At 41.6% G+C, this 13,497-nt stretch overlaps 1 protein-coding gene across 8 annotated transcripts; it reads left to right on the forward strand.

The window, feature by feature from the left end:
* The first annotated feature begins 847 nt into the window (after nt 1-847).
* LOC117253574 (tropomyosin alpha-1 chain-like) lies at nt 848-12,556 on the forward strand. Of its 8 annotated transcripts, XM_033621113.2 has the most exons (10): nt 851-1,086; nt 1,692-1,817; nt 4,646-4,779; nt 6,267-6,384; nt 6,595-6,665; nt 6,803-6,878; nt 6,996-7,058; nt 7,338-7,407; nt 8,005-8,083; nt 8,503-8,844. In XM_033621113.2, the coding sequence occupies exons 1-10, from the start codon at nt 973-975 to the stop codon at nt 8,504-8,506; spliced, it is 855 nt and encodes a 284-aa protein (XP_033477004.1). In that variant the 5' UTR covers nt 851-972; the 3' UTR covers nt 8,507-8,844. The 8 variants fall into 8 exon arrangements, with proteins under 8 accessions (XP_033477035.1, XP_078017003.1, XP_033477013.1 ...); XM_033621144.2 differs by lacking the exon at nt 8,005-8,083 and having other exon boundaries at nt 848-1,086; XM_078160877.1 differs by lacking the exons at nt 8,005-8,083; nt 8,503-8,844 and adding an exon at nt 10,474-12,556 and having other exon boundaries at nt 849-1,086.
* Nucleotides 12,557-13,497: the final 941 nt, after the last annotated feature.

Genomic DNA, 13,497 nt, shown 5'->3' on the forward strand with positions numbered 1-13,497 from the left:
CGCAGGGGGGGGGGGCCTGTGGAAATGCCACAGCTTCTGTGTCTTCCAGCGTGCACGCCACTATATCCACCGTGGCCCATCTGAGATGTAACTCTCATAGCTGAGAGAGGAGTTGGACGAGCTCGATGATACACCTCTACAGACAGCAAAGCCTATCTGATTGCTGTTCGGATGTGAAACTATGCTGTGAGGGAGCTGCTGAAATGATCCCTGGAAGACAAACAAGCCATACTGGCTAATATGACACCCCACACAGGGAGAGGAACTTTCACAGGGGCTTATCCAATCAGATATATTTGTTTTGTATGAATAGCTCTGATGCATGGGGGGCTATTACAATCCAATCTGGAACCAATCTCTGTTGAAATGTTGACATGTGTTGTGAGTTCATGATTAACTTGTGTTTGAAATCATTTGTTTTGGCAAAAGCCATATGTAAAAAGTATAAGTAATAGTAAGACAATACTCAAATGATGTCTGTTGTTCTCACATGAAGGTCCTGGGTTATTTTCCTGGGTGATAATAAGGTCACAAATATCAACATGTTTGTCCCAAATAGCCCCCCTCAGAGGAGCTACTACTTCTTTGAGTCTTGACACTCCACTTCCTGCCTGTCACTTGGAGGGTGTTAGAAATAGGAGTGGACTGAGAAATCTTGGTGTGAGAGGGGTGTACCCTCCTGACGTCTGTACCCCATGTATAGTCATAGAAGTGGTCAAATATCATGCAAGAGCGAATCACTGAAGAGATCCAGAAAAAAGACCGGTCACACGTTGACAAACAGCTGCAGTTGTTTCCAAAAAAGTATTGGGTATCCAGTAACTGCCGAGCCAAACTACATATTTGACTCACTACAATCCAGGCGAGCTCGCACTCCAGCTTGGCGTTCAGTGTGGTTCAGACGCTCCCGTCTTTTCTTTCAGTTTCTTTTTGTTTCTCGGTTTGCGCGGACACCGCCGACAATAAGCAGCCATGGATGCCATCAAGAAGAAGATGCAGATGCTCAAGCTCGACAAGGAGAACGCCTTGGATAGAGCTGAGCAGGCCGAGTCAGACAAGAAGGCAGCTGAGGACAGGAGCAAACAGGTCGGCATCCAGTGTGAGACGCGCTCTGGTGCTTTTACGCACCGGTGCCAGCTGGCACGGTGCGCCTGGCGCTGCATGGTTCCTGCATGCCCAGCGTCCTGTGACTAAAAAATCAATGCGTCTTCATAAGAATAACTGGTAGAAAATATTTCCGCACACTTAGAACTATGCAGTGATTCACTTACCAGTCTGGACTTGATGTTTCCAGCACTTTGCCAAACCCAATCTGGGTGGAGCGATGGTTGTTCCGCACTATCTTCATACTATTAGATGAAGATTTAAAGTTTTAACAAGTTGCTTTTTTGGTTGTTTTACGCCATATTTGGGCTGTATGAAGTTGGTAACAAAATGGGAATATTTACATTTATTGTAGGATTCAGCTATAATGCCTAATATTGCGCATGTTCTAACAGCCGAAAATGATTGTATTTCTAAATGGTTTATATAGATTTCACTATGCAGAGCTAACACTTATTATCTTCACACCTTAGAGATTATTTACAGACACTGTGAGGTGTCACATACTTGGTGTGATTGAGTCTGAGGGTAATGATGTCTGTCTGTCTATATGTTATTAAACCCCCTCTTGTTTCTCTGACATCAAGCTTGAGGATGACCTGGTAGCACTGCAGAAGAAGCTGAAGTCAACTGAGGATGAGTTGGACAAGTACTCTGAAGCCCTGAAGGATGCCCAGGAGAAACTGGAGCTTGCTGAGAAGAAGGCCACAGATGTAAGTTTGGGCTGACGGTACCACTGACTGGTGGAGAAGCCCCAGTGGGTCGCCCACAGCATAATAGTTTGACCTTGAACCACCCCTTGGGCCCCATCAGGAAACTAAACTGCCAGCCCTCATTTAGATGTACTCTACTGATTAAAGTATGCAATAATTAATTATAAAAAGGCTATGGGCTGTATAAGTTGAAAATGTGGATAGTTAAATTTAGCCCATGAGCTGTATATGGTAAGGTCACTGTTCACTGGCTTACCAGAGCATTCCACAGCCATTTGGATGAATCTGAGGACCAGTGTAGGGTTTCACTGGGGCATTTTACAAGCATATTTTTGCGTGTAAAATCCTTGACAGATTTGTGGTTGTTCTGGTTTCAGTTGGCAGTTATGTCAGACCCCGATGAAGTTACACTTTATTGACTGCATTTAATGTCACACCAATTACGCGTAATTGATGCCACAACAACAACAACAACAACAACAACAACAACACAGCAACAATATTATTAAGATAAAATGATGGTAGATGCACTTTGATTCCCAGGATGAACTTTATTAATTGATTGATTGATTGATTTGAAACTTAAAAAGTGCAAAAACAGATGCATACCATGGACAAGAGAAGGAGCCTAAAAACTAGTACATTTTGAGTATTTGCTACATAATGAAGTGTGATAAATGCAATACACCATGGACAAATAGTAAGTGCAGGAGTGTCTGGTTGAATCAAATGAAATCACAAACAAAATCAAGGCTTTATTAAGTTGTAATTTATAAATAAATAAATAAATACAATACAAAATGCACTGGAATGCACAAAGGTGGTGGGTAAAGTATCCCGTGTCTGTAGACAGCAGTGTCAGCAGCACCAGATACATGTGTTGCACTTGTAGCAGGTAAACGAAATATGTCAGATCTTTTAGGGACTGTTCGTTACTTATGAGGGGAAAGGAGGTGGTCCAAAGGAGGGACTTGTGTTTTTTATTATTATTTTGGCTTAGGAAAAGGACATACAACTTTAAATGGTTGTGTTTTGCATTTATTTTAAATACCCTCTGAGGTTTGAATGGCACGTTTTCTGTAAAAATCGCCAAAATTACACCATTTACCAGAGCCTGAAACTGTGGAAACAGAAATTATCATCAATTTTCAGATTTCTGACAGTCCTTTAACGCATTATTTTTAAAGATAATTTGCACTTTGCTCAAGAAATTAGCTTTTTGATTTTGTGACAACTCAAACTTCTCTGTTTGCTCATTGCATCGGCTCCAATACCTACATTTGGTGTAGTTATAAGAAGAAAATATGGTGGTGGTCATGCGTTATCCCCCAGTAACTCAGGGAAGCTCAAGAAAAAAAATATTTGTAGCTTCCAGGAGGGTCAAAAAAAGTTACACCTCAGCCACCCCCTTTCCCTCATTAGTAAAGTACAGTCCCTTAGTAGCCCCACAAAGACAGCAGGACACAGGCCAACAGCTGAGGAACTATTATTATTGCTAGTGACAAGAAGATTTATGTTTTTTTAATAAATTAGAGTCTTAATAAGCTCTGTGTGGAAACAATTGTAACTTAGCTCATGACTGAATGAGAAATGTTTGGGGCTGTGATTTTGGTAGGGTCAGCTCAATGCACCAGCAGGGGATGCACTCAAATCACGTCATGAATTAGATAGTTGTACAGCCTAACTAACAAAAAGTAGAAGAAATTAAATGACTTTAAAAAGAAAAAAACACTGGAAATCAGCGCATTCAATATATTTTATTTATTCGTTTGATAAATTTTATTACTTGCGTGTGAACTCAAGTACTTCCGGGATTGATGGCACGTCCCAATCCTCATCAGCGGTTGATTAAAGGCGGTGGGGGCAGGGATCAAACGCGCCGCATCTCCAAGTGTGTGTGTCTGCGTTGAGGCAGGCATCCTACACCGAGCTGAGGGTGAAACTAGCTTAGCCGAGACACAAAAAAAAGGAGCAAAAATGGCCGGCGGGAGCTCTCTGGAAGCTGTGAAGAAGAAAATCAAGTCGTTGCAGGACCAGGCCGATGCGGCGGAGGACCGGGCAGCGTTACTACAGCGGGAACTGAACCAGGAGAGGAGTGCGAGGGAAGCAGTAAGCCGCTCCGCTAATTATTTAAGGCAATTAGTCCCCAGGCTGTCGACGGCATTAGGCGTAAATCTGGTCAAAAAGCGTGGCTGCTAGGCCCAGACAGCGACGCTTTATGCTCAAATGCATGCATGCTTGAGATTAGCCCACTGTAGGATGCGGGTTAAAGATGGGTGGATGAAAGGACTCCACCCGGCTCGCCCCTGAATAAACAAACAGCACTGTAATAAGTAACATTAGGCTAACGCTGCTGCAGCAGCACCACAGGTCCTCTGGCATCAAATCCGTTTGTGAAACTCCCGCAGCTACCAGCTAGTTGGAGCACAGGGGAGCTGCTTTTTCCTCTCTTAAATACCAAACTGTAACCATGTTGTGTCGCCTGTGTGTTCATGAGACAAGATACTGCTACAATCACAGAGACAGCCTTGACTGGAAAGAGGGCTGGAAGAGTAAATAAATGGGGTTGGATTGTTTTTACGGGCTCTGCTAACATGTGGTAGGTCTAAAATCTGTATTAAAAGAATAGAAATGAACAAAATCAGCCCATTAGAGTCTCCATCCCTCCCTTGGGTTTGTCCCTGACCCAGCTCAAGCCCCCTCCTGAGGGAGTATGGGATGGTTTGGGTGTTGTAAGCTTGCAGAGCCAGTTGACACATAATACATGATGTTAAGCTATACAAATGAAGTTGATTTGACTGTATGAATGTGGTGTTGTGTTCTCCTAGGCTGAGGGTGATGTAGCTTCCCTGAACAGACGTATCCAGCTGGTTGAGGAGGAGTTGGACCGCGCACAGGAGCGTCTGGCTACAGCGCTGACCAAGCTGGAGGAGGCTGAGAAGGCTGCTGATGAGAGCGAGAGGTGGGCACCATGCACCTGGAGCAAAGACCCCACTTGGTCAACACAGTCCACTCATACACTCCTTTGTTAGGTCTTGGTATTATGCAAGAAATCATAGCTGCACTTTTCATATGCGTAGTCCTCCACCCATTAGTTCTCCATCATCTCAGTGAAATATATTCCTTAGTAAAGCATGATGTGGCAGGGTTAGGACAGGATCTTTGTAGTCAAACAGAAGAAAATTCAGCCTGGAGTCACTGCACCGATCCGGTCACATGCTGCTGCAAACATTTTGGAGCACAGCGGTCATGCTGCTGCTGGATGACTTTAAGACAAATAGGAAAACAAGTTTTTTATGACTCTGGCACTGAAGTGCTGGATTCTGCTAAACTACAGTATGCTAGCAAATCAAAGATTGCACCTGATTCATGCTGTTGGAGTACCACTCCTCACATCCTGCTCAGTGCTGCCACTGCTGGCTGGAAGACAGATTGCACTAATGTTTTAGAGGTGTGGTACTGAGCTGAAACATGGGGCTGGGAAATTAGTTTTCTTTGTTGACATGTTGCATTATAGCATGTCTGCACAGTTGTTGATATCTATGGTACTTTATACTTAATACAATCACCCCTGACCAAAAGTGGAAAGCACACCTGTGGCATTTTGATAGAAACTTAGTCTTTTCATGCAACAAATGTAGGTGTTGAAAGCATGGATAATACAGTCCCACTCCTCACCATGAGTGTGACATGCAGTACTTGGTGTTTATTCAAACCTGACCACTTACACACAATCCATCATGTACCCAGTGTTGTCCACTAGGGGTGTAACAATAAATCAATCTGGACTGAAATATCGATTTAATGATCGATGACCCAGTCTCATCAGTGCAAAGTGAAATTATTGATACATATCGTCATCTTTATGCTTTTACGCCTTTGTTTTGAAATTACCATGACACGTCACAATTTCCATCCGAGCACACCTTCCCTAAACATTGATACACTGCTAGCAATCTGATGCCAGGCAGAGAATGGCAAACAGCCAAGAAAGAGACAATGAGGGCATTAACTGGTATCGTCTCATATCGATCACAGGCCCCTGAATTAATCAAATCTTATTCGTGGCAGACTTTGTGATATCAGCAAGCATTGTATTACTGTCCAAAGAATCGCTGTAATCTATTGTCCACCACTATGATATGACATATGAGTATATCTGTAAAATATCCAGACTTATTGTTCAAATATGTAAGTGTATGTCTCTGAAAGTCCCTGTCTGAAATTTCAGACCACCTTCTCACTATTATTAGACCTCAGTAGGAGTCATGTGCTCTGTGTAAAGTTTATCAGTTTAAAATGGAATTTCCTGAGCCCGTATAAGAAACTACTCATCTTTGTTAGTTAAAATTTTATTATCATCAGGGAATTATCAAAACATACTGACCTGCTGTTGTGCCTGTGTTTTCCACGTCTTAACCCACCACACTATGTTCTCTCTCCCCTCAGAGGCATGAAGGTCATTGAGAACAGGGCAATGAAGGACGAGGAGAAGATGGAGCTGCAGGAGATCCAGCTGAAGGAGGCCAAACACATTGCAGAGGAGGCTGACCGCAAATACGAGGAGGCATGTTTCTCAGCTGTTCACTGCACTTTGAAGTTTGAGCTCAGCGTTTTCTACATTCTTTTACTTAAATGTAGCAGCTGGCATCAGTGGACACTTTGTCAGATGCACATTATAGCCACATTGTCATAAATAGAGTTACAGCCACAGAAGAAATTTAATTCCGTTTCATTGTTGATGTATTAAACTTAACTCTGTACGTTGTGACTTCAGGTGGCCCGTAAGCTGGTGATCATTGAGAGTGACTTGGAACGTACAGAGGAGCGCGCTGAGCTGTCTGAAAGGTAAAAACGTCCTTCCTTTTCCTCCCATCTGTTCCTCCAAGTCACAACTTTAAATAACATTTCAGACAAATTCTGTTTGTTTTTTTGTTTGTCTGTGGCATCTTCCTGCTGGTTCAACCCAAACCGTAAATCAACAGCAAATGCTCCGAGCTTGAGGAGGAGCTGAAAACCGTACAGAACAACCTGAAGTCTCTGGAGGCTCAGGCAGAGAAGGTAGGGCTGCTGACCAGGATGATACATTGCAAATAATCCGCAGTATAAACCCTTGAAGTGTGTTTAAAATTGTCTTGTGTATATGCACCTGACTCTGGCCTTTGTATGCGACCACAGTACTCACAGAAGGAGGACAAGTACGAGGAGGAGATCAAGGTTCTTACAGACAAGTTGAAGGAGGTGAGTTGAAATTAGGTTGGCAAAATTTGCTAGTGAGTCATTTTTGTAAAAAAGATGCTGTGTTCCCTTTTTTACATAAGCATTTTGTAGAACTACAGTAAACCTGAAGATTTAGATGTTGCCTCTTTAGTTAATTAAAATGAGTATGCTGACTTTGCATTTTTGTTTTATTGGAAGTGATATTCTGTTTTTTTAAAATGCTTACAGGGCTGTGGCTGGTAATGTAAACCTTTTTAATATGAATTGTTAATGTGAATCGTTAATGTTTGTTTCACTCAGGCTGAGACTCGTGCTGAGTTCGCTGAGAGATCAGTCGCCAAGCTTGAGAAGACCATTGATGACTTGGAGGGTATGAATCTTTTCTACTTTAATTTTTTGGCATTTGAAAACACAAAATATAGGGGTGTGTTTGTCATAGTGCGAACTTATTCAGGTTTCCTCCATAGAGTGTTCTTCTCGTTCTTCTAATTTCTTAAAGGGGCAGTCGTTAAAAAAAGAAACAGTGAGGTTATTTATTTATCTGGGTAGCGGGGTGCTAAATAGACCTCAGGACACATATCTGCATGGCCTATGGGGGGACGGAAACAAAGCAGCGATCCATAGAGGCTGGCGTGATATTATTCATGTTGGCAACATTTCTCACCACAATGCTGTTTGGCATGCTGCTGTAGTGACTGTTCAAGGCCAGCTCGTCCCAAGCAGTCCTCTCAGGGTCACGGAACATGTGATGCAGTTTCTCAGTGACTCCTCAGGAATCTGACACAACATCAGCAGCTGTTCATGTGCACTTCCTATTTCTGTCCTGCTCTCTTTTTTCTTTTTCAGTTTCTCTATTTGTGTTTTTCCCCTTTTTGACTTCTGTTCTCTGACGCTATTATTTCTCTGCTGTCTTCTTGTTTTATTCCAAATCCTTCACTGCCACCTCACAATAATTACCACACAATAGATGAGCTGTATGCCCAGAAACTGAAGTACAAGGCCATCAGCGAGGAGCTGGACCATGCCCTCAACGACATGACTTCCATGTAATTCACCACATGCTTGTTTCTGCTCTGTGCCTTAGATCTCAGCACCCCTAACCACTTTTTCCAAGATACAATAGCTCCCTCTCCTGGCATGTTTGAGTGCAGCTATTGCTTGTCTAACCCTGATGTGTGTGTGTGTGTGTGCACTAAAGGTGTTTGGATATATTGCTGACTAGGTTCTTAGGCTAGATTTACCAAACCTTTGGTTATCTATTAACTACACTTAGTTGTAGTGGGGTTTTTTTCTCTTCTCTTGAGCTTCTCGCAACATAGCCACATTTCTTCATAAGCTTGATTTTCTTTAGCTTTTCTGGCTCAGTTCTGCATTCCTTTCCCCTCCTTTGTTCTGCATGACATTTATCTTCCATTCCTCCTTTTCATATCTCCAACACTTTTTGTTCTTCTCCTTTTTTTCACAGCTAAATTTTTACACCCCTCAGCCCAGAAGCTGGTTGAACATCATCTCTCTCCTGTGCAGCGCAGCCCGACTCTCTGTCTCTGTATTTCCTTACTGCCCCGTCACTACTGCACACCGGGCTGTCGCTGCCGCCATCCATTTGTTCATCTCTCATACAGACCTTTGAGCCCTATTGCTTTGTTTAAAATAAACATTCTTCCATCTATGCCAGCCCTTCCCCCTTTTCTCCTGCGATGTTTCTTCATTTCCATTTGTCCCATCTTTTCTCTTTTTTTGTCTTCTGTGTCTTTTTAATTTGTTTTGTCGAGTAGCTTTTGAATAAACTCTTGAGGCTCCTCTCCCACCCACTGTTCCTTTTTCTGTTTGAGAGGATGGTTATTTGTTATAATGGCAGTATTTTAATTAATCCTCTTTATTTGTAACAAAGAAGTGTTCACAGGAAATACAATGGTTGTCCTCTGTTTTCCTTTTGAAATAGAAAAATAAGTTAAAATTTGAACAGCTGCTTTCTGTATTGTAATTGTAAGTTTCCAAACTCTGATGCCTTAAGCACACCTATTGTGGTTAAAGGATAAACTGCATCACCAGGGATTTTAAATGTAAATACTGACTCAAACCTTAATGATCTTTAGTGGAGGCACCCTCCTTTAAAGGTCCAGTGTGTAGGATTCAGGGGGATATATTGGCTAAAATTGAATATAATATAATAGGTATGTTTTCTTTAGTGTCCTGGAAGATAAGAATTGTTGTTTTCTTTGCCTTAGAATGAGTCGTTTTATGTTTGCGTTTTTGTGTTGGCCATCTTAGTTAGCAGCCCCTCCATCCATGATTGCATCAGAAAAACCCAGATTTTTAATGTAGAATTGCTTTATTCAGTGTTTAAGTAGTCTAAATCACCAGCTCCATTTGTTTTCGAGAGAAAGGGACCTCTGCAGATAATTGGGCTCCCCCTAAAATCTGCGACAAACCGAACAGCGTTGGAGAAACATTAATTTGTACTGTAATATGAAACTGCTTTATAACTGGTTTTAATCACCCGGTCCGTTTGTTTTGGAGAGGAAGAGACTTCTGTAAATTTGGCTCATGGTGAAAAACTCCTGAACAAAGAACACTGAAGCAATCTTAACCGAGAGTTCACTTTTGGCTCATGGAAGAAGTTGCAGCTGGTTGTAGGCAGCCATCCTCACCACTAGGTGCCACTAAATACTACACACTGCCTCTGCAAGGAAGAGAGGTCTGTCATTTGATTGGTAAACTTTTTAGAGCAGTGGTTCCCAACTGGTGGGTCGTGGTTCAAAAGTGGGTCAGGGCTCCATAAATGGACTGCAAGTGACTCACAAACGTCAAGTTTTGGAAAAAACACACTTTATTTTGAAGTACAGTGAATTTCTGGCACTAACTTTTATTTTGAAGTAACATTTACAGCTACTTAACAGAGACTGTAAACTAGCTGGAGGACTTGGCCAACATCAGTATAACGCTGAATATATTAAACTTTGTGGACCTTGAAATACAGACTCAGGAGATATCTGGACCCTGTGGCTGGACCAGTTGGGAACCACTGTCTTAGAGATTGATTTTAGCTTTGGTGTTTCTAGCACGATAAGCCTAGCCTTGGTCCTTGCACCAGAAGCCAGTGACTTTGAGTCTGTACTAGGCATTGGGTATTTATGTGTAGGCTTCTTCCCGGCTATCCTTAATATCATGGACACACAAGAAAATTCTCAGTAAAAGCTTCAGCAAGCTCTAAAGGAATAATGAGAAGGTGATGTTGCCATGGGTAACCAGGACAGAAAGTTAGCCACCTTTTTGGAAATGCTTTAGTTTGATGTTCATGAGGTCAGCACTTCAACAGCTTGAACATGAACTTGTCACTTGTTTTGTGATCAGCTCCACTAACTCTTTGTCTTATGTACTAACCTGCCTTCTGTCTCTTTCCCTTTTTCTCTTTACCTGCTTTCTGACTGTCAAGACCACCTATACAAGCAGCTTGAGAAAAACCGCCTTCTGACCAATGAACTGAGAGTAGCCTTAAATGAAGCTTAATCTGGAACGGGCTCTCATGTGCTTTCATTCTTCTGAATCTCAAACGTCCAGGCATATTGTCTAATGCTGTGATATAACAAAACAAGTATAGACAACCGTGTCTATGACACAAAGCTTAAACCAAGTAATGGTTTCAACAAACGGGAATACAACGTAAGATTTTAACATTATGCATGCTCAAACTGCAGATTTAGACGGGAGGTTGGAAAACCTCAGGTTAAGAAGAGTTGATGCATTTACTCAGTTATCGACAGGGTTGTAGCATATCAGTTAAAATCTTCATGGTGCTGTTGCTCATGGGGTGAAGGCTGGGGAAGGCTCATAAAATGCTGTAGGGGGTCTAGAATTTGTACATTCATCATCCCCTCTGTAATGTTATAATAGCTAACCTTAAAGACAAGACAGGTTTGAAGTATGAATTGAAAGCTACAAAACAGGAATGTAAAACCAAACTGCCCATAATTTTGGTGCGAATATAGATTTGACTTGCTCTCTTGTTGCTTGTTGGACTTATTTTTTTCTTTGAGGGTCGTCTTTTAATCTGTAGCACATCGGTCAGGACACACGTCTGTTTTTTTATTACCTTTTTTTATATAATACATTTGATTTTCCTGACAGACTGTCCCTGATCTCACAATGAGCGTAAACACGCTGAACAAGCAAACCTTCAGAATTCACTGAAGTCTAAATAGCAACACAGGATGAAGGAGTATACTTTGTGAAGCTGCAAAGATGCAGTGCTGACTACTGATACATATGAGAGTTCACATACATGCCTGTTAAATTAGAGTTGCAGTAGGGTAAACAGCATTAGAGGTAGCTGTGCAGGGAAATCATTTGTTTCTATAGAGGTCTCTTGGGGTTGAATTGGTGCTCACGTTTTTTTGTCTTGATTGGCCCGAAACTTCCTGGAGATGGTGTCTGGACTTGATACTGTAAGCCATGAGCAACATTTAAATCCATTGCCAAATCAGAGTGGGCAAAGCACCATTCTCTTGTCCTAAAAACCAGCTCACGCAGTCTTGACTGCAGCCCTGTCTATAGCCTGAGTATAATATTTCCAGTGAGTGGGCTCACAGTTATTGGAGTTGTGGATATGTGGTGCTTAATGAATGCAAACTGCTGTTAACAAATATATTATGGTGAAATTTCTCACACTCATAAGGTTTTCAACAACATCCAGCACATATCAACACTCTTATCCTGGGCTAGAGCTTTGTCTGTTTATACTCTGTGCATCTCTGCGCTGTTTCTATGATGTTTTTAACCGATGCAATGCTATATTAACAGAGAAACTCACACGAGCTAAAGAAGAAGGCCTGAGCGTAAAGCAGATGCTGGATCAGACTCTAATGGAGATGGTTAACATTTGACCCAGCTCTGTTCCTCTCCCTGCCTTGCCTCATCTGCTCTGAGTATGGCTGGCTCCCATATACGGCTGCTACAGATAACGTCGGGCCTTGTGTTTGTATATGTCCTCTGACCTTGTCATCCTGAAGAAACGAGCTCCACTCAAGGCAGCACACGTGGCTCCGGTGAGCTACGGTTAAATGACACTGTTTCCATTACACACTGTAATCAAAGGTCAGTTACAATTCACTGCATATGTTAAGTTTACATGTACATGTTGGGAGATTTGCACTTTTTGGGGAATCATACTGCACATAATCTTCGTCAGCAAAGCCATAAGTTAAGACAAGGTTATATTAAAGGGACTTTTATTATGTGTACTTTTGTAAAGTTACTTGTGTGTCTCTGTTTCTTCTGTATTGTAAGCATTTATTCACTGTCAGTGATGTTGTATACTTCCAGTTTAGCAAGGAAGGAATTCTTAGCACAGTTGCTTGAATGTACTGTTAGGATCAGTCAAGTAAAAGAAATGTGTGCACATGGTACTCACTTTTGTGTTCATTTTGAGAAACTCTTTTTTTTTTTTCTATTTTTGTCTCGCCCATTTTATCTTGGCAATGTAAAGATCATCAATAAATGGTTGGATCCAGTATAACCTATTTCAAGTTTGGTTTTATTGCAAATGTTTCTCTGGAATGTTTGTGCTTCTGCGCCAGCCTCAGCTGCAGGCATCATGTTATCAGGTTGTCTGTATGTTAGTATGTATGTCCCAATCTTGTGATTTATGAAATCAATGCCTTGAGGGAATTTCTTCAAATGTGGCACAAACGTCCACTTGGACTCAGCGATGAACTGATTAGATTTTGGTGGTCAAAGGTTACAGTGACCCCACAAAACATGTTTTTGGCCATAACTTTAGAATTCATATCTTAATTATGACAAAATTTCACACAAATGTCTAATAGGATATAATGAGGTGATGACACAAAAAAGGTCAAAGGGCAACTTCTTTTTTTTTTTCTTCCCATTCACCTCTTCTCTGGAACAGAAGGGGGACATTTGGTCAGGTACTGAATTGGTGACACTAATCTTGGCTGTCCACCTTGAACCTCTGGCAGTTATATCGATCTTCTGTGCTGCAGGTTGATGACGTGTGTGAAGCATTCATTTTTTTGAATATGTAGCTTCTTTGCAGCAACATCCATATTTGAAGCACTGTAATGGCTACATGATTGCGGTCCGACATGGATGTGAACTGTAACTGCAACATGACTGGTCTGCAGGGGCATACAACCACAAGGTGATAACTGTAGTTTGATATTGTGTAGACAAAATAGGGGTAAATGTAAGATCTCACTACTGTGGCCGCCTTCTAACATGAAATTCTATACATACCACTACCAACAAAGCACTAATCTTTTACAGTGAAGTGACACTTAGCACATAAATAAAAATAAAAAGCACAACATTGTCACTTATGAAAGTATTATTAGGCAGTAGTTCCCAACCCCTTTTGTGCTAGCATTGTTAACAAAAAGAAACATGTCTACTTATGACCTATTATCACAGGTTATAGCCTCAGTTTGGACATGAGATGGAA

Source organism: Epinephelus lanceolatus, chromosome 2, assembly GCF_041903045.1.
Source record: "Epinephelus lanceolatus isolate andai-2023 chromosome 2, ASM4190304v1, whole genome shotgun sequence".
Taxonomy (NCBI): domain Eukaryota; kingdom Metazoa; phylum Chordata; class Actinopteri; order Perciformes; family Serranidae; genus Epinephelus; species Epinephelus lanceolatus.

Bases quoted from the DNA above. Each gene is read 5' to 3' on its own strand.
- LOC117253574 (XM_033621144.2), top strand. From the start codon at position 973: ATGGATGCCATCAAGAAGAAGATGCAGATGCTCAAGCTCGACAAGGAG. The intron at 6,879-6,995 runs GTAGGGCTGCTG...ATGCGACCACAG, and splicing joins TGGAGGCTCAGGCAGAGAAG to TACTCACAGAAGGAGGACAA. The intron at 7,408-8,502 runs GTATGAATCTTT...TTTTTTTCACAG, and splicing joins GACCATTGATGACTTGGAGG to CTAAATTTTTACACCCCTCA.